This window comes from Anolis sagrei, chromosome 1 (genome assembly GCF_037176765.1).
Source record: "Anolis sagrei isolate rAnoSag1 chromosome 1, rAnoSag1.mat, whole genome shotgun sequence".
NCBI lineage: Eukaryota > Metazoa > Chordata > Lepidosauria > Squamata > Dactyloidae > Anolis > Anolis sagrei.
The window spans coordinates 269,717,178-269,745,044 of NC_090021.1; the positions used below are offsets into that span (position 1 = coordinate 269,717,178).

At 39.5% G+C, this 27,867-nt stretch overlaps 1 protein-coding gene across 3 annotated transcripts in view; it reads left to right on the forward strand.

The window, feature by feature from the left end:
• The first annotated feature begins 825 nt into the window (after positions 1 to 825).
• Positions 826 to 27,867, forward strand: part of LDLRAD3 (low density lipoprotein receptor class A domain containing 3) — a 205,017-nt gene continuing 177,975 nt past the window's right edge. Inside the window, exon 1 of one of the 3 annotated variants that reach the window (XM_067462730.1) lies at positions 826 to 981. In XM_067462730.1, the coding sequence (XP_067318831.1) occupies positions 945 to 981 (37 nt within the window). In that variant the 5' untranslated portion in view covers positions 826 to 944. The remainder of the gene's footprint in view (positions 982 to 27,867) is intronic. The other 2 variants (XM_060764725.2, XM_060764719.2) reach the window with 2 other exon arrangements.

The following is a 27,867-nucleotide window of genomic DNA, read 5'->3' on the forward strand; positions in this document are numbered from 1 at the left end:
TCTGTGGAATGTCCAGGTGGGAGAAAGAACTGTCTGTTTAAGGCAGGTGTGAATATTGTAATTGACCACCTTGATTTGCAGCTTCAATGTAATTAATTCTATAGCATAGAGGCACCCTATGGCATTCACAAGAGGTTCTACCTTCCTTGTTGTTGTTGTTGATTTGTTTATTCGCTTCCAACTCTTCGTGACCTCATGGACCAGCCCACGCCAGAGCTCCTGTTAGCTGTCACCACCCCCAGCTCCTTCAGAGTCAATCCACTCACTTCAGGGATACCATCCATTCATCTTGGATGGTTGGTCCCTCTTCCTTTTCCCTTCCATTTTCCACAGCATCGTTGTCTTTTCTAAGCTTTCCTGTCTTCTCATGATGTGGCCAAAGTACTTCATCTTTGCCTCTAATATCCTACCTTCCTTGTAGGCCAGGCCAATGGGTGCATGTGCACTGTAGAATTGATGCAGCATGGCCCCGCTTTCACTGCCATGGCTCAATGCTCGGGAACCATGGGAAGGAACTGTGGCTTTTGCAAGCTCTTTAGCCAGAGAGAGCGGGTGCCTCACCAAACCACAACTCCAGCCGTGAGAAGCCCAGAGCAGTGAATGCTGCCCAACTGCGTGGGTGCCACAGTGGCATGAATTCCTTGCGAGGCCGTCATGGCTCCGGGTGGGTGCCGAGTTTCCAGGCCAGCCGGGCACCGGGGCAAAGCGGGGCGCCTCTGGGCAAGGCTGGGCGGGCGGGCGGGGCGTCCGGGAGCGGAGGGAGGCGGCGGAGGGCGGCGAGAGGGTCCGGCTCTCTGTCGGGCTGGGCGGGAGCTTTCCCCTGGCCCGCCCCCGCCTCCTCCTCCTCCCCTCGCGCCGCAGCCTGGGCCTGGGCCGGGCTCTGGGCGAAGAGGAGGAGGTGGCACTGGCGGCGCTGGGGAGAGCCCCCCAAGTTCCGAGGGGCCATGTGGCGGCTCCTCTGGCTGCTCCTGGGCTCGGCGGGTGAGTCGGGAGTGGGGGCGGGGGCGGGGAGGGAGGGGGAAGGGAAGAGCTCCCAGGAGGAAGCCCCTCCCACGCCAGGCCTCCCCCCCCCCCCCCCCTTTGAAGCCGAGGGCAGCCTGGAGGGAGCTTCCCCGCACGCCCCCCTTGGCTCCCCCTCAGCTGCAAGCCCTGGCCAGAAAGACTGTGTGGTGGCTTTGTGTGTGTGAGAGAGAGAGAGACCTGCCAGGCTGACTTCCAACCAAGCCCCTCCACACGAGGGACAACTTGGGAGGGCCTTTCCCTGCTACTTTTCCTATTGTTTGGACTTGTTTCTGAGCTGGAAGGACTTGTTGCCCTCATGAGGGAGGGAAGGAGGGCGGGCGGCTGGCTGGCTGGCTGGCTGGCTGGCTGACTGGCTGACTGACTTCGCGTGCTGCCCTCGCTCCGCATTAGCTTCGAGGGGCTGCGTGGCTTTCTCCTCCCTCCCTCTCTAGTTTCCTTCATAAGCAGAGGCTCCTCCTCTTCCCCGGTGGCCAATGATTCCCACGGGGAGCCTCTTTTCCCTGCGCCCTTTAGGACTCTTCGCCCTGCTCTTTTCGCAGCGTTATTATGCTTTGAATGCGACGTTCCTGCTTCTTGGCAGGGGTTGGACTGGATGGCTCACGAGGTCTCTTCCGACTCTAAGATTCTATGACTATTAGGTCTTGGAAAAGCGGTTCACAATTCGTTGTCAAAGGCTTTCATGGCCGGAATCACTGGGTTGCTGTGAGAATTCCAGACAAGAAACAATCAACTCCCAACAAAGGATTCCCCCGGGCAGGAAGCAGCCAAGCCTTAAAGCTGCAAATGCTAATCAAGGTGTCCAATTGCAACATTCACACTTGCCTCCAACAGACAAAGAGTTCTTTCTCCCACTCTGGACATTCCACAGATATATAAACCCCACTTGCCCTGTTTCCAATAGACTTCACAACCTGCCATAGATGTGGGTGAAACATCAGGAGAAAATGCTTCTGGAACATGGCCATACAGCCTGGAAAACTCACAGCAACCTGCTTCACAATCCCTGATGCTCCTCACTGCCTGACTGGAGTCCTCAGCTTGGACTAACTCTGGCTGCCTCTCCACTGTAAAATTAACGCACTTTTGACCCCACTTTAACCACCGTGGTGGCTTCATGCTATGGAATCATGGGAGCTGTAGTATTGAAAAGCACTGGCACTCTTTGCAGAGAAGGCAGAAACCTTTTGATTCAGGCAGGCTTTTACAGAAGAAAGTTTTCAAGTTCGAGAGTGCTGTGTGGTGTTTTATGCACTTTGAACCACTTTAATAGTTTTAATTATTTATTTTTAGATAGTTCGAAATTTAATTCCATTTTAATGTTTATAGTCTTTAGGGTTTAAATTGTATTGTTTTTACCACTGTTTGCCACTTTGTGTCTCTTTAAGAGAAAAAAGTGTGTAAATTGATATCGTAATAACATGGCTAGAGACCTTGTAAAGCTACAACTCCCAATATTCTATAGTGTTGAGGTTTAAGTGGTGTCAAGCCTGAATTCTGTCCTGAGCTAGAGGGATGATAGAGCCTGTGATAAACAGTGAGACAATATGAACATTGCTTTGAAACTGTCAATGTTGAACACTCTGAAAGCCTGGGTATCAGCTTCCTCCCAGGAAACTCAAATCAAGGAAAAGTTTCATGAGAACCCCCACTCTTCTTAATGTTCCCCCAACAAAAGCAAGAGTATCCCTTTGGGCTGCTAAACCAGGAAATCACAAATGGATGCCCCCCCCCCCCCCCTCCCGCCACAAGGGTCTGCCTCCAGGGACAAACCAAGAATCGGCAACTTGGAAGTCCCTGAACAGACTCAGAAGTGCAGTGGGCAGATCAAAAGACAACCTGGCAAAATTGAACTACTTAGAAGAATCCTCCACCTTATGCGACTGCGGAGCAGAATAAGCAACTCCGCATCTGTATGCTTGCTCACAATGCCCTGCCTCATGCACAGAGGAAGAATTGCTTAAAACTACAGACAATGCAGTTGCTGTTGCCCATTTTTGGTCTGGAGTTGTTTTGCCGCTTGTATACTTGTTTTATCTGTGTGATGCTTTTGACACGAAATAAATAAAACTGCAAGGTTCAATGCTGTGAATCATGGTAGTTTTCCAAAGTTAATAACCTTCTCTTCTAAAGAGTGTTACCAAATTAGAGTGCTCATAATTTCACAGCATTGAGGCATTTCAGTTACAGTGTCAAATTGCATTACATCTACAGTATAGTTGCACACTTACCAACTCATCACACTAGGTTTTTTTGGCCCCTTTTTTCTCTTCTGGACAGGGCCTCCCAAGAGCCATCAGACCGTGCTGGCTTGGTCCCACTCCATTCCTCCCGAAGTGACAAGGAAGCGTTGCAAGATGCTTCCTCAACCATGTTGGAGAAGTAAATGGGTTTTGGATAGCTCCAACAGAGCTACCTGCATTTTTGGTGCCTTTCTCCCATGTGATGGGAGAAACATAGCAATGCATGTTGCCGCCTTTTCTTCCATCTGATGTGGACAAGAACAGGGTGCCAATGTTCCTTGTCCCCATCTGATTAGTGAAAGAGGGAGGGTATGTGGAGTGCCCTATGCGCCTACCATTAGAGCAATGAGCACCACCCCCAGAGTTGGATGTGACTAGACTTAATGTCAGGGGATACCTTTACCTTATGAAAAGGTCCTTAGAAGTACTTTCAGCTATCATTTTGTGTCAGCATTTTTTATATTTTGCCTGATGTTAATCCGTTATTAAATGATATACACTTTTAGTGCTGTAGTTTTTTTTGGATGATGATGATATTTTTATGTATTACCCACCACTCCTCATAGGCCACTCTCCTCATAGGCCAAGGCAGGGTCCATCATAGTTAAAACACAGATACAATATAACATTATTAGCATGCATATATTAAAAAACACAGAACAAAGACCAACACCAATACTAATAAAATGTAATTTAGAGAATTGCAGGTGGAACTGTCAGGATTTTTAGTTATCCCACTGCTATGATATCAAATTTGGGGGTCTCTGCTTGTCCCGCTTCTGTCAACATCATTTATACGGACCTTGTGCATTTCTAGATTTCCAAGAAGTAACATTAATAATATATCCTAGAAGAACTGAGGAAAATGGTCCCCAAACTTATTTGTGAGTTGACCTGCAATTCAGTGATCCAAGTAACATCCAGTTATATCAGACTTATCATTATATCTCTTTTAAAGATCAGACAAAGTAGAGATAATGTATGGGATGTGCAAGAATTTGGAGAAGAGAAACAGCAGGAGCTAAATATGTACATGCAAAGCTATGTTTCTTAGGTAAAGGGTAAAGGTTTCCCCTGACATTAAGTCCAGTTGTGTCTCTGGTAGTTGGAGCTCATCTCCATTTCTAAGCTGAAGAGCCGGCATTGTCTGTAGACATCTCCAAGGTCATGTGGCCGGCATGAATGCATGGAGCGCCATTACCTTCCCCCTGAAGTGGTACCTGTTGATTTACTCACATTTGCATGTTTTTGAACTGCTAGGTTGGCAGTTTATTACTCTTCCCATGATCCTACTTACAAAACTTGGGACAGTAATTATTTCCCTAGGTTTCTTAGTCACTGAACCTTTCAGTTTTGTTTTTTCTTGTTGTGTGCCTTCAAGACATTTCAGACATATGGCAACCCTAAGGAGAATCTCTTGTGGGGTTTTCTTGTCAGAATTGGGCCATGGGGGTTTGCCCTTGCTTTTTTATGGGGCTGAACCTAGTGTAGTTTTAAGAAAAAATTACATGGAACCCACTCAGTTCCTAAAGTGTGTCTGTTTTTTAGTATACAGTATTCAAAGACATTATCTGTGTTAGGCTGAGTCAGTATAGCACTTTCACTAGGTCTAACTGGCAACTTCATTACAGCGTAATAACACCACACCACAATATTAGACATATTTTCTCTTGTTTGTCATCTAATCTGATATACAGTATGATTGCCATTAACCTTATCCAAGGAACCAATATATATTATTTCACTTACCAGCAGTTTCACTTATTCACTTAGGACCTGTTCTACAAGCTACGTCCTTTTTCCAATGTCGCTATCATTCATCCCATTAAAAATAATGGAATTTTCTTTTATCTGCAGTTTTACATATCCATGCGAAGTCTGGGAACGTATCCCCCATGATTGTGGGAATTATGCTGTATGCCATCCTTAGTCAATAATGCTCTCAAGGGTATTATACAATCACTTTTTATATTGTTTTTGCTTGGTGTTTGTAATAACATTGGACAGCTTTTTCTTTAGCTACAATATTCATTTCAGTACTGTTTAGTGCTCTTAAGAAACTCCAAGTCAGTTTGAGCTTAGATTTCTGAAGGATTTTGTTTTGTGTCATTCAAGCTCTTCTTTATTTCTCATTGATAAAAATGGAATATTTCCAGAATAAACCATAACTTTGTTGAAAAGAGCTTTTGTAACCAATAAAAAAAGAACCCTTATTTACTGGTTCTTTACTAATGCAAGTAAATAGAATTTGAAAGATTCCCAAGGCATGTTGAACAAATTATTAAAATCATGCCTTTTCAGTCTATTGCTTTGAGTCAAGAATGTTCATTTTTTTTAGATTCACCAAATCAGACATTTGGGGAGCACTTTCATCCAGATAATTTGGAAGACACAATATAACATTGCTTTAAAAAGTCCTTGTCAGCTGAAGATTGAAGTATATTGTGAAGCCTTTGGCCTAAATCCAATTGGTTGTCCAATTAAAATTTGACCCATTGACTTAATTGAAACTTGATAAGTCTTGTTGACTATATAGTTCTATTCAATTTGAGACTAAAAATTGGATTTAGGCATCTGAAACCAAAGAGAAATATGATTGCTGTGCTAAGAAAACCCTATGCTGTCAACAGGTGACTTGAAGGCATATTAAGGATTCAAAATATATAATCTATAGAGATAAGAATTCAACTGATAGCAAAATGTAAAGTTATGTCAACAACAAGTGCATTTCTTATTGACTATAAAAATACCAAAAACATAATTTCAAAACCCACAGAGTGGGAAGACAAACAAAAGTTCATCCTCTTTTGTACATCTTTCCACTTTTTTTTAATTGCTCGAGCATTTTACCAACTGAGAGATTTACATGTGGAATGGCAAACCCATGCAGCTATACTTCTGCTGTACAATATTTTACTAGTTTCCTTTGTGAACATGCTTAAACAAAAGTAAGGCGTAATACTAATGCCAGAGATAAAATCTCTTCATTCTCTTTGAATTTTCCATTTTTCATTGAAGCTCATTTGTCTCTTGTCTGAATTTTTTAATAATAAGCCTGTGTACTAGTGATACCTGACTAGAGTAGATTCTGGCAGAAGTTGCTATGAGTGAACAAAGAGCTTTGTTGCAGCAGCTTTGCGATTAAAAACACGATTGCGAATTCCATGAAGAGTTCTTTCATGTGCTACATCATATAAGGTGCTTTATTTCTAAACCCACAGATGTTAACTTTTGTAGGTTTGTTTTTTTTTTTTGGCAACTCTGAAATATTTGGTTTCAGCCATGCAGCCTGTTGTCATATGAGCAAAAATCAAAGTGGCACACATTCTTAATTCAAGTCGTTTTTATATTTTGAATATTTTCTTTTAGGGATGTGTTGTTCTTGGGGTTTTTTTCCTGAGTGAGTATAGCTTTCAACTCAAGAAACTTGAAAAGATCTATCATCTATCTATCTATCTATCTATCATCTATCCATCCATCCATCCATCCATCCATCCATCTATCTATCTAGAAATTTTACTCAAAACTTAACTGAAAAAACCTGGGTTAGTGTAATTACAGTACCTTAACTCTTATCAAAAATAGGAGGCATTCCCTTCTCTGAGTAGTTTAACAAAAGATGACAGCATAATCTGTCCTGAAAGAACCTAAAAGGAGCACTTTCTCCACTGCAATGCCACTTATGACCTTTTTGAATTTCTGGGTGAGAAAATGGTGGTAATGGTAATAGATGGCTGGCCCTTAAGGTGGTGCTGATGCTTACTTTACTCTGCAGAATGACCCTTGACTTATCCATGGGTCACATCAAAATCCATGATTTTGGCCCCAAAATCTGCCCTTGAGTTATACATGATGTCAACGTATTAATATATGGGTAAATTATCTTTTCCCGGTCTGGTACCTTTCACTTCCATAAATCCTATCCAGCATCTCCAGTAATCAGATAAACTTGGAATAGTTGTCTAGGCATTTGAAGACTATGTTAGGACTCTTGTCTTATTAGAGCTATTTAATATCAGAATTGTCAAACATTTAGAAGACAATGTCAGTATATTTTCACTTTCTCTTCCAAAAATATTGTGCAAACAATGTTTTCATAAACTGTATTGTGTTGCTTCTTGTTTTTGAATTGTGTTGCATCTTTAGATAATAAATATTGACAGCTCTCCTTTAGTTGGAGCTCAGAACTTCAAGCTCATCAAGGGCATACTGGAAAGTTCAGCAACTGTGATTCCTGTTGTAGAACAATGTTACAAAACTTGAAGGCAGGATACATTCATCCAGTTGTATCTGTATTGCACCAAGTATCTTAACTCAAAGAATGCATACTTTTTTCCAACATTTATTTTGCTGTATCTGTTACTACTGTACAAGCCTGAGTCTAGCAGCTTTCAAAAAGAAATCCATCAGGTGTGTCCTTGAAGTCATACTTTCTTTGCATCAGTTGTTTTCCTGCATGTCTTTATATATTCGTCATTACATTCTGAAATAGTATTTTCAGATCAAGTTAGATTTGAAAGTCCTTTTTGATGAATACTGCATTTCTGTCATGCAGGCTATTTGTAAATTCCCACATCTACTAATTGCATGGCAGCTCAGTTTAGTTTAAAGATTATTTCTTTCGACCCCCTCCCTCCATTGTAATTTGAAGTTTTTAACATAGATATTTAAATTCAGAGTTTTTTTAGACGATAGTTAATATTTACTGATTTCTCCTTTCAGCCTTCAATGACTCTGAAAATCTCATAGAATCATGGAGTTGGAATAGCCACAAGGGCCATTCAGTTCAACCTCCTGTCATACAGGAATACACAATCAAAGCATTCCCAAGAGCTTGCTACACATCCTCTTTAAAAACCTCCAGAGAAGGAGACTCTCCCACACCACTGTTGAATAGCTCGTACTGTCAAGGAAGTGCATACTAAAGTTTAGATGGAATTTCTTTTTCTGCAACTGGAGTCTATTGCTCTGAGTCCTAGTCTCCGGAGCAGCAGAAAACAAGCTTGTCTCTCCCTCAGTGTGGCATCTTTTACAATATTTAAACATGGCTTGAACAACCCTCCCAGTCTCTTTTTCTCCAAGCTAAACATACCCAGCTTCCTGAACCATTCATTATAGTTCTTGGCTTCCAAACCTTTGATCATTTTGGTCACCCTTCTCTGGACACATTCTAGCTTGTTGATATCCTTCTTGAATTGTGGTGCAGAGAAGTGGACACAGTATTCCAGGTGAGGTCTGACCAAAGCAGAATAGAAGCACTATGACTTCCCTAAGTGTCAACAGTGTCCCCCTTTTCATGTAGTCTAGAATTGCATAGATTTCTTTTAGCTGTCACATCAGTTTGTGGTTTACTAAGACTCCTAGATCCTTTTCACATGTACCATTTTCAAACCAGATATCACCCATTCTGTGTCTGTGCATTTCATTTCTTCTGACATGTTCCAGAGGAAACATAATGGCCATTTATAAATATGTGAGGGGAAATCATAGGGAGGAGGGAGCAAGTTTGTTTTCTGTTGCCATGGAGACTAGGATGTGAAACAATGGCATCAAACTACAGGAGAGGAGATTCCACCTGAACATTAGGAAGTACTTCCTAACTTGAGATCTGTTCAGCAGTGGAACGCTCTTCCCCCTTTGGAGGCTTTTAAATAGGCTGGACGGCCATCTGCTGGGGGTGCTCTGAATGCGGTTTTCATGTTTCTTGGCAAAGGGTTGGACTGGATGGCCCACAAGGTCTCTTCCAACTCAATCATTCTATGATTTTATGATATTGCTGGTATATTTAGAACAGCATGGGAAGTGTATCTGAAGGCTGCAGAGAGGAGGAAATAGAGTAATACTTCTTTTCCCTTTGAAGGAGCATCCACTGTGGGTCTCTACTACTGGGACAGATTCGCTTTCTGAATTAAAAGGGCTTTCCATTTATGTACAACAGATTTGCAGTCAAGTCACAATCAATGAAAGTCACTGCTGTGACCACAGAGAAGCCCCAAGTGCAAGACTTCATTAAAATGCATCCACTGTTAGGAAGTGTCATAAAATTATTAAGCAAGAAAAGCTTTTCAACTTTCTGAAGCAAGGAAAAACATCTCCTAAGTATCACTAAAGAATACTTTTTTTAGCTTCATTAACACTGCATGGTGTTCAGAGCCATCCCATTTCACATTAGCACCATTTGATATAATCTTATTGAAAATGCATATTAAGTCATTTTTCCCTTCCAGAGTCAAGTGACCACTAGTTATTTTTGAATCAATATCATAATGGTATTCTGAAGTTAAGCATAGAGCAGAATAATCAATAAAATTGCCTCCAGAATGCTTTTTTGAGAACGGAAATGTAAGAAGTGACTGGATTATACATTACGACTGCTAAGTATTTCTGTGCAATGACGTGCTGTGCTGTTGTGTGATGGTTAAATGCCATTTGATAGTTATTGTTTCAGAAATGGAGGGGTGGGCAGAAACTATATATTCTGTGATATTTTTATTTGCTTTACATACAACATGTTTGCCACATGGAGCTGTTGGTATGATTTGGTTTTAAAAGGTGTATACCTTAATTTTTAGGGATTTAATATCCAGCACTGGCTATTCAAACCATTAGCTTAACTCCTAATGTTTGTATTATGGTTTACAGAATATATAGAGCATCCTTAAGATTATAGGGCTGAAGTTACTTTGGAGAATGGGTGAATTCCTCACTTGCTAGTGATATGAATAAAAGTGGTACTAACATGCAATAAAAACAGAGCATAATCATCTCTACTGTAAGTGTCTGTTGATATATGGCTCTTATTTAAGAGCTCATTACTAATAAATATCTCTAGACAGTAGGAAGCACTAATTATCCTTATCTTTGAGATAAGGAGTCAAAAAAGGAAGATTCTGGGATTCAGAGCTATACCAGAGGGCATAAGTTGTGCAACTGTAAGTCGATAAGTGTTTTGCATCCACTCAGCTTATAATCTAAACATCTCACAGGGAGGCATTTAGTGAATAAGAGAATCGAGTTCTCTCATTTTGCTAATTTCAATTTTATAAAAGATTAGCAGGAGTATATTGTCGGCTACATTGTGATAATTATAATCCACTGGATTTGATGCTTGATAATTTAATGGATTAATACCGCACTCGAAAATCATGGTGTGCACAGAGGAACTGTCAAATATTTGATTTCATTAAAATACCCAGTTTTTCATAGCATGATTATAAAATTTTGAAAATCCCCACCCCCAAATATTTCAGGCTGACAAACTGGTTCTGCAAGATTTCTTTGATAATGGGCAGCACATGCTTGTCAACCCCAGCAACCTGTTCTCTTCAATATTCATGAGGAAGGAAATCCTTAGAGCTGGGAGTCTACCACATATCCAGCCTTTAGCCTCAAGGCAAGGTGGGTAACAAATATAATTTATTCTTATTTTGCAGAACCTTGCCCTAAAAAAGAATACAGTATTAGAGAATGACCAATATTGATGCAGTTTATTTAGGTTCAAGTACTTTTTTAGGACAGGTCTCACTACAACTTTTTTTCTGGGAGGATGGAACTCTGTCTTGCTGCAATGCGACATTCACTACACCAGTTTTCCATTCAGCTAGTCATCTTTTGGCCTATTTGATAAACCAGGAAGGGCTCGAATTGAGCACACACATGTTGGTTCTTACCTCTCCAAGTTTCCTGTATACATTTTCAGGCTTTAATTCCTAGGCTGGATTGTCAACCCATCAACTGAATATCTACTTACACTGCAATATTAAAATCAACTTTAGTAATTTAATGTAAAGAGCAGGTCCAACAAGCAACTGAACAAATATAACAGATTCAGCATTTACAATGGCCCCTATTAAATCAAGTTGGTGCATCTACATATCAGCTCAGGGCTGCAGGGCATGACCCAAAAATATCCTAAGACTCCTGAATCCATTTCATTTAACTCAATCTAATTTTATTTCCTGTGAATTCAGTTTTGCTAAAGTATAAATAATAATTGGCTGTTTCTTCTGTTTATTCAGTCCTCTAACAAGAGTTTAATCTTCCTTTTGACTAGATTTATTTGCTGCATTCAGGCCAGATGTACCTCTATGCCTCTCACAATTTCCACTCTGTTATTCATATCTACAGTTAAATGTCCAAGTGCAAAACAGTTGTGTCATAAGCTATTTTATTTCTTTTTCATGACTACACCTAGGAGTATTCCAGGTCAGAGCTGCTCTCTGTCTATTCATATAAATTGGACTTGATAGCAAACTTAGCATCTATCCTATTCTTAAGTAAGCCCTTTTTGGAATATAACTCATCAAAATATTAAGTTAGCATGGTCACTAGGATTTTTAGTAATGCTTTCAAGATTATTTTCTGAACCAGGAGCATACAGCTGAGTTTCCTTGCAGTCAGGGAAGAGAGGTTTCTAGTTTGTAGTCCAGAGACTGGAAATTTATTCCATTTAATCCTTGTCTCTCCTGAGGAATCTGTATAAGTACCAAGTAGCAACAGTAAGAACTGACCATGGAACTACAGACTGGTTCAAGATTGAGAAAGGCGTACAGCAAGGTTGTATACTCTCAACCAACCTATTCAACTTGCATGCAGAACACATCATGCAATGTGCGGGGCTTGACAAATGCAAGGCTGAGGTTAAAATTGCTGGAAGAAACATTAACAACCCTAGATATGCATAGAATACCACTTTGATGGCTGAAAACGAAAGGGAGCTGAGGTGCCTTCTAATCAAGGTGAAAGAAGAAAGCGCAACAGCTGGGTTGCAGCTAAACATTAAAAAAAACAAGATTATGGCAACAAGAATGATTGATAACTAGGAAATAGAGGGAGAAAACTTGGAGGCAGTGATAAACTTTGTATTTCTAGGTGCAAAGATTACTGCAGATGCAGACTGCAGCCAGGAAATAAGGAGACGCTTACTTCTTGGGAGGAGAGCAATGACAAATCTTGATAAAATAGTGAAGAGCAGAGACATCACACTGGCAACGAAGATCCACATAGTTAAAGCAATGGTATTCCCCATAGTCACCTATGGATGTGAGAGCTGGACCATAGGGAAGGCTGGCCGAAGGAAGATAGATGCTTTTGAACTGTGGTGTTGGAGGACAGTTCTGAGAGTGCCTTGGACCACCAGAAGATCCAACCAGTCCATACTGCAGGAAATAAAGCCCGACTGCTCTTTGGAGGGAAGGATAGTAGAGGCAAAGATGAAGTACTTTGGCCACATCATGAGAAGATAGGAAAGCTTAGAGAAGACAATGATGCTGGGGAAAATGGAAGGAAAAAGGAAGAGGGGCTGACCGAGGGCAAGATGGATGACTGGGTTGACCTTGAAGGAGCTGGGGGTGGTGACGGCTGACAGGGAGCTCTGGCATGGGCTGGTCCATGAGGTCACGAAGAGTCGGAAGCGACTGAACGAATGAACAACAATAACATTTAGCTGCTGTAATAATATATGTACCTCTTTCAGTAATTACTTTAGTTGTCAATAACATGTGTCCAGGAAAGACTGATCCATTGCATAAAGAAATATTAAGAAATGTTTGACACTGAAATACAGAATCATATCCTAAAAGTTTTTGAAAACTGCACAAGCTTTACCTGCAAAGACTGAGATTGAAAATTGGTTGGGGAAAGGTTTCACTGGCTCAGGTTTATCCTATACCAGCCTATTTCTTTACGAGTGAAATTCTAGATATAGTTAATTTTCTTTACAATAATTTGATGGAACTGTGTATCAGGATGTAGGGATGTAGACAGAATGGCTTCTAGGCTACTTATCTGTGGGCAATTGGCTGGTCACCCTTTTTGGATAATTATTTCTCCAATTTCTGAAATAATTGAAGGAAACATATTCCATGCCTTAATTAAATTTGCTTAAGAGCCTTTGGTCATGTATATTCCAGTTCTTTTTCAGAAACTTTCAGGATAGAATGTTATTATCTCCTCAGTGATTTGCCTTTTCATGGCCCAGTAAAATTAACTAATGTTATTATACATCCTGCCTTTTTGTAATTGGGGGCAAAGGAGATATATCCTTCTGCTCAGAAACAATGCAAACTGCAAAAGGTTCCTTCTAGGCAATTTGAAAGATTTATGAGGGAGAGCAGTATCAAAATGCTGTGGTCGAGAATAATGTCATGTGTCTTGATTTGCCTGTGAGTGGACTCCATACGGATCATCACAGAAACATGTGTCAGGTTCATGTATGCAGTAGATATCTTTCTCTCAGAGGATACGTTTAGTAGAGAAGATGTTGGCCTAGTGAAATCCCAATGAATCAGTAGTGTTGGCTTAAGTGTAGCTTAAGTGTTGGCTTAGCATTCAGCAATTGAGTCACTGGATCTTTTCCAGTTAGGATTAGCAACTACATTTAAGCCTTTGGAAGTGAACCAAAGAGGATTTTTTGAATTAATGGAAATAAAAAAGAAAGAATTCAAATGAAAAAGGTATTGCTGCCACCACCACCATCATCTAAATAATTTGTTGGGGTTTTTTTGTCCTTGAATGGTGCCTCAAAACTTGCTGCCATCTACGAGACATCCTCCTTCTTAATGGTGGAAACGATGCTCACCTAATCTTTCAGATGTCAGGTGCTAGAGCTTTGTAGAATTCGACTTCTGTTTTGGCTGATACATTTTCATTCAGGGAATAGATCTAAGTGCCAAATATTTTTCGAGGTCAGATTGATGCTTTGGGACAATAACTGAAGTATAGCTGCTGCAAATGTAAGACTTCTTTGCAACATCTATCTTCAGTTTGTTAAACAGGTAGTAGGGCATGTTACAAAGTCAGCGTATCTTTGCGTACATTTATTATACATACTAAAATGTGTGACTTGGAATATACAGCATGCTCATTTAGGAGTTAAAAGTGTCATTTTCTAACAGTTACAGACAAGGATTTTTAATGCAAAGCAGAATGAGTTTTGCAAGGTTTGTAGGTCCCTGGTTTGTCATCATTCAGTTCTTCTGTTTCATTGGTATCCTCTCTTCAGTGAACAAGTGGTTTGTTAATAGGCACTTAAAGCAATATGTTAAAGGTTGTTTAACAGTAGTTTCAGTTCAGCCTGAGAGATGTTCAGCTACTTTATATCAAAAGTTTAGTTACTAAATATTTTTTTAAAAGTAGAATGCTATTGGTCTTGGCAAAAAGTATATGAATACATATTTCTTTGATATATATTGTGTTGAAATAGGAGGGGAGATTTTACATAGTTTATGAGTGCTGTATCTCAGATTGCCTATTGACCTTTAACTTAAATAGACCATTGGAAGCTTTACAGACTAACATCATTGGTCATTAATAGAAACTGAATAGGCTATTTCTCTTACTCTTTGAAAAAACCCTGTACACTTTCTTCCATGCCTTACATACCCTTCTTGGGAAAGACCATTTATGATTGACACATGGCATGTTAAGAGAGATTCCTAAACATATTTCCATGTTAGGCTACTTAAGGTGTGAAAAAGAATATTTTTGCAATTTTAACACTTCCTGTAGGTATGTCATTTGTTTAATGAGTACTTCAGTACAAAAACTCTTGTAGGCTGCTCCACCAGAGCAAAAGTTATTAACAGAGTACTTCCTCAGATAGTCCAAATCTGTAGTATTCAAAAATGCAATTGCTTCTTCTTTTCCATTTGAAGTCAAATGGCAGTCAAACTACAGAAGAACTGTATCCAGTATGCTGATCTAAGTAATTCCTCCAGATAGTTTGGACTATTGCCTGGTCATTGAGCATGGTTGTTGGGACTGCTATCATATAGTTACTGTTACGTATTAATGGAGAATGATTCCCCACAATGTGTTGTAGAAGGCTTTCATGGCCAGAATCACTGGGTTGCTGTGAGTTTTCTAGATTGTATTAGCCATGTTCCAAAAGCATTATGTTCTCCATAATGTTCCAAACTGTTAAGTATATTCATTGTAAAGCTTATAGGAGCTTTGTAAGACACCATTGTTTTGTGGTTTCCTAGTTCACTGCTTCTTAAACTGTGGGTCTCAACTCGAAAGGAGGTCCCCTTAGCTCAATGTTGGGATTTTGAAAAATTTGGCAACAGTAGAAGGTTTCCGAATGTCACCTAGACATTTACAAGAATCTGTTACCAACAACATTCAGTGTTTACAGTGGACCTTGCAGAAAATGCTTCAGCTGTACTTCATAAAAAGGAAAATCGGCTTGTTTAGCAAGCCTTGCAAATGTTGATTCATTATCAGTAAATGTTTATTTTTATACCTGTTTTATAATGCCTCTTTTATATACTTATATATTGGCCCTCACTCAGGGTCAACCTAAGTCTGAAATGACTTGAAAGCACACAACAACAACAACAACAACAGCAATCCTATCTCATCAGCCAAAAGCAGGCCCACATTTACCATTGAAATACTAATAAGTATATATTTGTTACAATTGTTCTTTATTTTAATTATTGTATTGTTTTTAAGTGTTTTTTGCACTACAAATAACATATGTGCAGTGTGCATAGGAATTCATTCATTTTTTTCCAAATTATATTCCGGCCCTCCAATAGTGTGAGGGACTGTGACCTGGCCCTCTGTTTAAAAAGTTCAAGGACCCCTGATCTACATGGAGCATTATTTTGAAGGTGGGACAAATCAGCTTCATAGTGGCTGCATGGTGTTTCGGGTAATATGGGCCAAGGCCCCTTAACATGACTGTAAACTACATTAACATAAGCCTTGAGATATTCTGGAGCTTCCTTGAAGCTTCTGTGTTCATTCAAATTTTGGGCTGTTTCCTTTTCGGGAAATGGCTGTGGCTATTTACAATGCCATCTCACTTTTCCTGGACTAAGGCAGCCTGGGGTTTAAGGGATGTCACCTACCTTTCTCCATCATTCTGGCCTTTGTGGTACTCACTGGGCACAAAAATGGTAGTGTTCACTGCTCGGTGCGTCGAGTGACACTAGCCAGAGCAATGAGGCAATTCCCCCCCTCCCCCTTCTTCTCTCATGTAGCTTTGTTGCTCTGGCTATAATTTTTACAGGCACCAAGTCGTGATCATTGCCATTTTCATACCCGATGGGTATTGCAAAGCTCAGAATGACAGGACAAGATAAGGGTGATAGTCCAGTGCCACTGGGTCATGTGGCTGCCTTCCATCTGCCAGGTTGGCATGGGGACATACAGTGGAGACACCATCTAGGCCCTGAACTATGCTGAAGTATCCCACTCTGGTGAAGCATTCCTATTTCTGGCCCATGTCATGATTGGCAATAGAAGTTTTAAGCCGAAATAGGTTGATATAAAGCTGTTGACTTGCGCTCAGGATAAGAGGCATGAGAATGGTAATTAATCAGTACCCTAACAAGAATAAAAGCTATTTAATTATTAAAATCACTATGTGGGCACACTGATATATATATATATATATATATATATATATATATATATATATAAAGATTGGGCTAAATGTAGTCTAAACGAAATGCGGAAAACATTCAAAATTTAGTTAGGATACAAATGCACAAAACCTTTGAGCTGCAAATATTTAAAAATAAGTTGTATAATAATTTGGAATATATGAACAATGCAATTGAACCAGGCTATCATATTGTTTAAAAAGTTTCAAGTTTGTTTGGCCATTAGCAGTCTTGGTGTGGTGTGGCAGCTTGGTCACTAATAAATCATCCCAAAGCTTCTGAAACGGAGCCTAGGTATATCAGTCGACTGAACATTTCCACTGGGTCATAATTATCGCTAAGAAGTGCATAAAATACCCATAATTGCATTCATTGAGGGCTTGGTATATCTTTTTTTGTTTGTTTTTGTGAGGATCTTATTCCAAATATGTCTCCTTGGGGACATGACCACTGCATGCACTCGAGTATCAGTTGATCTGGGTATTATTTTTTTTACAACTGTGCTGACATGTGCAGCTGTACAGTCTTCTCTTGATTGAGTTTAAATACAAACTCATCAGGAAGCTGTGGAAAGCACTGGGACCTGTGTTGCATGCTATGAAAACAAATAAAGGGAAATATTTTTCTCTCAAAAATAGTTAGAGAGATAGAGTGCAGTCAGGCCCGTAGCCAGGATTTCATTTCGGGGGGGGGGGGGGGGCTAAAAAAAATTCGGGGGGGGGGGGTTCGGGTGGGGCTGAGTCTGAGTGAAAGAGGTTCTAGCCTAGCAAACCTTTTGTATCATTACCCCAATACCGCCATGCATATTGGATATATTGATTATGGTGATCAGATCATGATATGAATAAACATAACAGTTTAAATAATGCACCAGTAAGGCCTTTTCATGAACCACCATGAGAATTTCGGGGGGGGGGGGGGCTGAAGCCCCTCAAGCCCCCCCCCCCCCCCCCCCCCGGCTACATGCCTGAGTGTAGTAGTGCAAGACCTTGATGCGGAATGGATTAATGGTTTTGCTCTGCTGTAACAATAACAGATTTTCTTTCTCTTAGGGGCTAGCACTTTTTCCTTGGTACATGAGATTTAAATCCCACCACCCAAAGAAGTATGAATAGTTTGTGGAAGGATTGATATCTGCTGAGATGTGGTTCCAGGACCTACCATGGATACCAAAAGCTGTGGATACTCAAATCCTATTGTATACAGTGTTGTCGTGTATAAAATGACAAAGTCAAGGTCTGCCTCTTTTGGGTTTTTTAAAAATTCCATTTTTAAAAAATCAAGCTGTGATAGGTGTAATAATGAATTCATGATACATGAATATAGAGGACTGATTATATACATAAAACAAATTTAATCTCTTCATCCTGGAAATTTATGTAGAATGATTTGCTGTAATTACTGAATAAGAGACATTTTGTTCACTATTACAGTGAGCTTCACTTTTTTCCAGCTCTTTTCTTTTCAGAAAGGAAGAAGATTCTGTTTATCATCATTCCTGAGATTAAGTTGGTGGAAATCTTCTGTATGGTGGGAAGTTTTTGGGGGAAGTTTCAAAGGCTTAGGTGTCTTAGCTCTATTTAGTAGTCTAATACAGGGCTTCTTAAACTTTTTCCACTCACAACCCTTTTCTGACAATTAAATTTTCATGTGTATAAGGATGTAAAACAGGTATAAACATAAAAAAAATCTTATTATAAATCAGCATTTGCAAGGCTTGCTAAACTGATTGATTTTCCTTTTTGTGGAGTCCATCTGAAGCATTTTTTGCAGAGTCCACTGTAAACATTGCATGCTGTTGCTAATAGATTTGTGTAAATGGGTGGCATTCAGGAACCTTTTATTGATGCCAAATATTTTGTGACCTCAGCATTGAGCCAAGGGGACCTCATTTGTGGTCAGGACCTACAGTTTAAGAAGCAGGGTCTAATATAGATTGCTGACTGAACCGGAAGAGTTGGCTTCCTTATGTGCTGTAGTAATTAAAAATGAAATTAATGGGGAACAAGAAAAAGTATTTTAGCATTTTAGATGATCTTGCTTTATGAGCACCCTGTATTTAAAGGGGCCTTTACTGCATTAAATGTCTAGATCACCCGTCTAGCCATTTCTCCTCATTAAATTAGTTATGCATTTTACTTAAACTACAGAGCACGTTGTTTTTTCAGTGATAGGCATCCATGCAAATTATGATAGCATTCATAATCTAATCAGAACAAGTTTCCAGAAGATTCTTAATAGGACTGTTGAAAATCTGCCAAGGGAGTTTTTAAACTTTCTAGTAAATTTCTTTAATGGACACCCTGGCCTGTTAGTTCGTTAAGAGCCCTCAAGTTGGCCTCCAGGCACTTGCTTTCCAATTTCTAAACATTATTGGTGGAGAAGTATCTGCTTCATTGGATATTATTATGTAATTAGCTGAGTCAAACTATATGTGAAAATGGAAGAAGCAGCTTTGATCACTCTGACAGAACGTTAAAGTGCTAACTGAGGTTGAGCAGAGGGTTGCTTGCCCATATAATTTATTAATTGTTTTCTTGGCTGCGATCCTTAGTGTATTCTCAGGGGTGGGGTGGGGGGTGAGCCTGGCTTTCAGTCAGCATTCTGATTAGTGTAACACCTAATCTAACTTAATTTTTTTATCTGTGTAGTATTTTGGCTAGCTCCCATCATTGCCCTTTTTGTTTGCTATAAATAATAAGCCAATGCACAGCATATGGAAATATATTTCTTTGTCTCCACTTAGTATAAAATATTCTTAGAGTATTCATCAGCTATAGATGGGCTTCTTTTTTGTTCAGTAGACCTTGATGGACTCTATCATGCTGTGATGACAGCATCAAACATCCTAAAGTTATACTAAATTGGGTGTATAATGGTAAGCTTAAGAAAGTGGTGGAAGAACCAGTGCGCAATACTGGTCTAAGTGTGTTCAATTACAAGTCTGGAAACAAATGTTTGAATCCCCATCAGTCATCACATCTCCTTAGTTTTAACTGTGGCTGTCAGGTATATCATAGGAGAGCCAGCATAGTGTAGTGGTCTGTTGGATTGTAGCTTTGGAGTCCCTCCTCAGCCATGGAAACTTACTTTATTTAAGCCACACTCTCAGAACCTCTGACGGAAGGAAAGGGAAATCCCTGCCCTTGAACATTTCTTGCCAAGAAAACCTCATGATAGAATCAATTTTTGATAACTTGAAGTTACACAAAAATAGGAGAGTGGTGACATATAGACAACTCCAGCTGGTTTTAATACTGGGCCATGAAATCCTGAGGTCAGTCATGGACCAAGGTCAAGCAAGAAAGATCAGACATTTGATGCCAGATTCTGATGCTGGTTGTGGTACTTTTAAACAGATTAACATGATCTCTGTTGATACTAATTTTAGCATTGAAATGTTTGTTATTCTAACTTATACATTTGTGATTAAGGAACATATTTCCTGTTGATTTTACAAGTGCACAACAGGAATGCACATTAAAGTTAGAGCAGTTTGTATAAGGTAGATCTTCCTTATACATTTTTGTCTCCTATGCTGAGCCTCCTTCAGTTTTCAGATTACTGGCAATGACTTTTTTGAGGATGGTGTTACTTGTCTGATGGTCACATCTACCATGTATTTAACTTGTGTGAAGTTTGATTACTTAAGTGGCACATTCACTATTATTTTACTTGGCCCTGCAGGAAATAAAGTGATTTTGTGGAAGGGAGAGTCTTTTTAAGAAGCAAGCAAGATGCTTCCAACTGCGGTAGTTGCTCAGAATGACGTCTGTGTAGGTTAACTCACACACTAACTAGATGTATGAAAATATCTACACTTTGTTCTGCCAGGCTCAATCCTAACGTAATAGCATCTAACATAATGTGTGCCACTCCCTTAAGTTGTAGCAAAGATTTACTTACTTACTTACAACATTTCTACCCCGCCTTTCTCCACCTTAGAGGTGACTTGAGGCAGCTTATACTTAGGGAACTATTTGATGCTTTCAAAAGCAATATACAGTTAAAATAAACATTTAAATAGAATTATAAAATACCTTTAAACATTTAAAAATATAAAACAATGCCTTCACTGTTAACCACATTATCCAAGGTCATACTCTGAGCCATTTCAGCAGTCATTACAAATAAATCCATATTTATCTGTTGCACAAGATCTCCAAAGACTTGCTCAAAGAGCCACATTTTTACTTTCTTATGGAAGGTCAGGAGGGATGGGATGATCTAATATCCCTAGGGAGGGAATTCCACAGCTGAGGGCCACCACTGAGAAGGCCCTGTTTCTCCCCATCAGTCAGACTTGTGAAGGAGGTGGGGCCAAGAAGAGGACCTCCCCAGACTATCTTAAGCTCCAAGGTGCTTCATAGGGAGAGATCGGTCCGGACAGGTAACCTGAGCCGGAACTGTTTAGGGCTTTTGTAGGCTAAAGCCAGCACTTTGAACTGTACTCGGTAGCAGACTGGCAGCCAATGGAGCTCCTTGTACACTGCTCCAATGAGCTATCTGGCTGCCGCACATTGGACAATTTGAAGCTTCCGAACAGTCTTCAAAGGCAACCCCATGTAGAGTGTGTTGCAGTAGTCTCTAGGTAACCATAGCATGGACTACTGTGGCCAAGTCTGACTTCCCAAGAAGATCTTGAAAATGGGAATGCACCTGAACTTAATTGAAGTTACAGTCCAATATCTGGATGGTTGTAAGTTTTCCACTTCATTTTAAATGCATAGCTTCTGTATAGGAACACACAGAAGGGGAAAGGTTTACCTTAAAGGGAATAACTGCCAAGAAAATACAGTAGGAGTAAGTAGGCTCCACTTCTTTTATTTATTCATTTAATATCATCTTTTTGCCAAAAAAGATGTTCAAGGTAGATAGCATCCTAAATTAATAATAGTCCAGTTTTTTTACTTGCTTCTATTTATGGTTAGAGGCCAATTTTTACCTGTGCGGCAGGTTGCAGAATTGCACTTTCAGCTGAAAATGTGCCAGAAATGTAACCCAGAAGTTACAAGAAAGCATTTCCAGGTATTTGAGCTTCCAGCTATTATTGGCCAATTTTTTCAGCCTGTTTCTTTTATGTAAGTTTTGGAGGTGAGGGGTCTGGAGCATTTTGCTTTAACGCATAATGCTGTTCTTGGTGGCATTATGGCCATTATAGGTTATTTTTTCCCCTTTGAAGCACATTTTCAAAAGAAGAGCAGCCTGGAGGCCTTGTGCTCAGATGGGGCAGGAAAAAAAAGCTGAAGATTGTATACAAGCCTTATTTTCCCCACACTTTATTTATGGTGTTGTCTGAGGCTGAGACACATTATAGCAGCAGGAGGAGAATAGGGATAAATGGAAGCTGAGACCTCCTAATTGCAACCCACCTTTTACTATAGTTGTATCAGAATGCAGGAGCATAAATGCATACAAAATGAAATCAAGATAGATGTAATATAATGCTAAAAGGTAAAAAAAAATTACATAGCCAGAATATGATAACATTGTGTAACTTCAACAGTTTCCTTATAAATGCAGAGGGAATCTTAACAGTAAATTTGTGCACTCACACCAGTGATGATAACTGCAACTGATTTGTGAAGCTTATTACAGAATGAGATTTCATAGGCAGAGCATTTTCCTCTGCCAGCAAAATCAAGTGTAGGTTATTGTTACATGATTTTCGCATTCAATAGATAGTGTGACTTGCGTTTCTGTACTGTGTATCCCTCTCCAAAACCGTGTTCTTCAGAGGTTTTGGACTATTAATTCTCATGAACCCTAGCCAGCATGGCCAATGGTTGGGGATAATGAGAGTTGTCCCATCAGAGCTGCCTGTTTATGACTGCAGTTTTGGATAAAGCAGGAGACAAAAGTCTGATTTTTAAATGATCCAGATTATCTCGGGACAACTAAACTGTGCATTCGTTTTTCCTTAGCTGTGCTATAATACTGGAAGTCAGTTCTGCTAAAAGAAAAACATTATGGACCATTAGACATAGATACAAAAACTAATAATCTTTGTTTTATTCCATATATTCTTACTTTCTGCTTGAAAACATGCGTGGAGAAAATACAGTCAATGGGCCAAAGTTGCCAAACCAACTGTTGAAACCACCTATGAACCCCCTTCTCACATGTTTAAAAAGGGTCCCAACCTTTTTGGAGCTGAAATGCAACCCCAAATGATGATGAGAAGTGACATGACATCATTGCTGGAAAGCATCAGTATGACATGTGGATGTGAAAATTATTCCTTGGTCCCTGTGCAGTTGCCCACTTGTGCTCTAAAAATTGAGTCCCCATTTTTATTTGTTTGTGCTGATCCAGGAAATAAAAAGCTGGGCTCTCATGTCTAATGTGAGCTGTCTTAGAAGTCTGCTCAAAATAGCTTTGGATTATAACTTTAATGCATTTATTTTCATTACTTTTATATTCCGATTTTACTCAAAAAATGTAATTCAAGACTGCTATATATAATGTATAAGTTTTAAAAATTAAGGTACATAAAAAACAAGCATGAAAATTAAAACATGGGTTAGAAAAACAACGTAATAAGAACTTGGCAAAGAAATCTGGTTCGCAATGATAATCCTATTACTATGAATGCCAGTGGTTGCCACTCTACATTTGAAAGAATTGATGACAGGGCTTATCTTTTAAAACATCTGAGGAAGGTTAATTCTGAAATTTTGGCTAAGAGTGTGGATTTGCACAGTGGAAACAGATTATATCTGTTAGAACGGCCAATCAAAATCCTCCTGACCTCTTGAGAAAAAGGGCTATTTATGTACAACTATCATCATGACTGTAACTATGGCCATTTTCTATTGTGAAGGAAAATGCTTTACAAGTACATAGACTGTGCAAAGCTTTCTTCCTCCTCGTAATAAAAGAAGTAATCCGCTGGGCCAATCTTGGCAGTGCCCAAATGAAAATGGACACCCAGTATCAGCTCTGCTCTTATATTGGACTGTAGCAGGGAAGATAAAAGAAACAAACACGGATCCTCCATCATCAATGCTGTTCCCTTCCATCAAGCTGGGGCAGAGGAATACCAGAGAAGTGAGCACCAGTAAACATCTCTTCTGATGAGAATCCATCTTTTTCAGCCTTGCCCTCCATCAACTGTTACATAAAAGCTATTGTTTACTTCCATCAGGCTCTAGCAGAAGGAGATAGATAAGAAGGGCCACTCCATCAATTCACCTAATACATGAAGAGCTATTAGAAGCTGCTTTGCCTCAAATATTGGGAGAAAGGTGGAATATAAAATAAATAATAACTACGAGCTGTCCCCTGCCACGCGTTGCTGTGGCCTAGTCTCGTGAGCTGGAAAATAAAGTAATGGTTTCTAATCTATGTAATTTCTTTATGCTTGTAGGTAAACGATATTTCATCTTGGGTTGTTAGGTGTCTTGTGTCCAAATTTGGTGTCAATTCCCCCAGTGGTTTTTGAGTTCTGATGGTAGCACAAACGAACATTACATTTTTATTTATATAGATTGACCCTGATCCTTTCAGCTAGTAGAAGTACACAGCAGAGTTAAGAAGAATGGGGTAGAAATGTTGGAAATAAAAATAAATAATAAATGTAACTATTGGTGCGTGTACTGCTTTAATCCTCTCCCAATCTCCTTTTCTCTTAGATTGTATCTGTTACATTATAAACCTGAGGGAACACTTATCTTGATGATTTTTGTAAGCTGCTCTGGGAGGCTGCATTGGTTCACGAGCAGGGTAAAAGGCTTCCAGTAAATAAATGTAAATAAAATCATGACCTACAGCACCTTTGGGGATTTAAATTCTGGAAGCACTCACAGCCACATGAAAGTAAAAGATGAGTGGCTCAGGATCTTTGGCGGCTGCAACTTCCTAAACTTGATTGCATTGAGGACTAAACCACGTGAACTCATTCCAGGTCTGGGCGTGTACACGTGCAGCATATACAGACTTGTACTTGTAAAGCTCCAGAAGTAGGCTTTGAATGCACAAAGAAAACATGGGTAGAGATAAAAATCCTTGCACTTTCATATACTTTTGCAAATATATCTTGATTAGCTTAGCAGTTGCAACATAATTGACAAAACTGTTCAGCAGAAAAAAACAAACAGGTGATGGTTTTTTTAAAGGCACATGGCACCTGCACAATTACTTGAGTAGGGGTGCACATTGGCATGCAGTAATATCCGACCATCAAAGATGGGAAAAATCTGGTTTCTCTTGTTAATTTTATTCTACTGAGAAAATTGCTTCATGCACTGTGTAGAGCTGATCATTACAGCTGGCAGCATTTTAGCATCTGCTCTGTTTAAATGAAGGCAGTTTTGTTTGTGGGATTTATTTGTTGAAAAAGATGACTTACAGCCTGACTAGTTTCTAGACACTGTGCTTGTCACATACTGCATGTGCTGCTCTTTGCTATGCATTTGTGTGTGTGTTATCTTTTGATGCAGAAATTGCTGCCTCGTAACTGTATGAGCCATGGAGAGCTTATGCAATTTTTGCTGGAAGTTGTCTCAGTGAACGTTATCAGTCATACTGGGCCCACTCTATTTGGATTGGGAACTTCGCCTGCAGTGTCAGTACCAGAGTTTTTCATATTTGAACTAGGAGTCATGATTGGAATGGACAAGACCCTCTGCACCTTCATTGTTAGTAGCCATAAGCCATACACAGAGATACAAAATACCGAAGACATACAAAAACACAAATTAGCATAAAATACCATTTATATTCATCAAACAGAGTCATACCTGGGAATACTAAGCAATGTTTATAATAAAACTTCCCTTTCTAATACAAAAAGTGCATTAATTCCTCCTCCATATTAAAAAAAGATGCAAAAAGCTTGAAAGTAGAATAGATAGTCCTATTTATCTTTGTAAATGTTGTTTTTGGTGCCTAGGTGGTTTTTTTAGCAGCTAGAGTCAATTTTGCAACCTGAATGGTAATAAAAATACTGCTGCTTCCTAGCAATACACATGTCTATTCCAGGGGGCATCTTTTTGACAAAGAACAAAGGATGCAAGAAGGAAATTAGTGCCTTGGGGATTTATACATTGAGCAGCTTAATAAATAATGGAGAATATTCTCAATTTTACCAGGCTTGCAAAGCAAAACCTTTAGTGAAATGGGGTATTACTAAATCTCCTTTAAAAAAGAAAAGAAACAGGGCATATATTGGAGCTGTGAATAATTGTATTCAATGTATTGCTGTGGCAAACGTAAATTATTGTTCTAGATTCAGTGCTGTTTTGTGAGTAGAGTAAGACATTGGGCAATTGAGCATGAATATTACCATTTAGAATAAAGATGATTTCTTTCTTTAAATGACTGTTTTAGTCTAGTGCACAGCAAGTTTAAACTGCCTTAGTGTTAATTCCTTAGATATGGAAGGTAATTCAAGAGAATTTGCAAGGTTTGTGATGTGAGTTTCTATTTTATAAAATATTTATTGACAAAATAAATTTGTCGGTATATGGTGAGAGAAACATGGCCATTAATTTCTATGGAATGAAGTTATTTTTCATCCCTCAGGAGAAATGCAAGTGTACCTTATGGGACAGCTAACAATAATATAATAAAAGTATGCGGTGCCACTTATAAAGAAGAGAGGTTTTTTGAATGCCCCAGATTTCTGTAACATACATTAATTGTGGAACTATCATTTTCAAAAACATCTCCAGTGTTGGCATAAGCAGACTTTCATCTTGAAATGTAGAAAACTGCATCACAGATTGTAAGGAGAGAGGATTTCAGTCTGTCTGCAACTATATAAAAGGTGGAATTGAACCCAATATCAAAAGTTACCCCACTCTTCATTGGGTTTTTTATTCAGGGGTACCATGTGTAGATTTTCTCTTTCTAACTAAGGACCAGCAATTTGGTTTAGCATAATGATGATTTCTACAAAACTTAGTCAATTTACTTAAATAACCTTCTCAATCTCAGTGGAGATTGCAGGTGTATCATCAGTACAATTTATTTATTTATTTACTATATTTCTCTACTGCCATTCTCAGCCCGGGAGCGACTCATGGCAGTTACAGAATGGCACAATTCGATGCCCATAAAAATATAAAAATAGCTAAAACATTTAAACATAGATAAAAATTCACCACATAATAACATCAATAAAAAAAATCATAAAACATTAAATCCTCCACATTTCATTACCAAATCATTATCCAGTCACGTCATCCAGCCATTCTGAGACCAGAGTTTATCTGCTACACTGCATTTGGGAAAGCCTGCTCAAATAGCCAGGTTTTGACTCTTTTATGAAACGTTAGGAGGGTGGGGACCGATCTAATGTCCCTGGGGAGGGCATTCCACAGCCGAAGGGCCACCGCTGAGAAGGCCCTGTCTCTCGTCCCTGCCAGCCAAACCTGTGAAGATGGCAGGACTGAGAGCAGGACCTCCCCACATCTTATATTTATATTGAAACCATAAAGTTATTCCATGTTGCTGATATAGATGTAGGTAGGACCACCAGTGTTTGTGTGCATCCCATTTTGGTGTCATCTTTAGGCACAGAAATGAGTACACATGTGTAACTTTGGTCCTCTTGGTTAGCAGGCAGAAAGAAGCCTATCTCTATGTTGATCTGGGATGAATATGATGGACATTTGTTGTCACTTAATCTGGGATTCATTACATATCCTTATAGCACTTCAGATCCCAACTTCTACATTCTAGTTTCATCATGGGATATATAGATATGTCACAAGCCTGTATACAAGAAGAATAACCAATGGCTATAACTTGGGTTCAGTATCTGGTGGCACAATGGATTAAACTCTTGTGCCGACAAGACTGCTGACTGAAAGGTCAGCGGTTTGAATATGGGGAGAGCACGTTGAGCTCCCTCTCAGCTCCAGCTCCCCATGTGGGGACATGAGATAATCCTCCCACAAGGATGGTAAAACATCAAACGTCTGAGTGGCCCCTGGGCAATGTCCTTGGAGACAGCCAATTCTCTCACACCAGAAGCAACTTGCAGTTTCTCAAGTTGCTCCTGACATGAAAAAAGCATCCAGTTGAAATGAATGGAATGTGCAAAAATGCTGATGTAAATATTCTTGCTTAGTGTCCAGTTATGTCAGTGGTTTGAGCCCCCTATGTTCTATAAATGTTGAGTGAGACTTTGGGTTTTAATCATGCACTAGCATCAGAATGATAGCCAGAAGCCTGCTAATAACATTTCATGCAGTTACATCCCG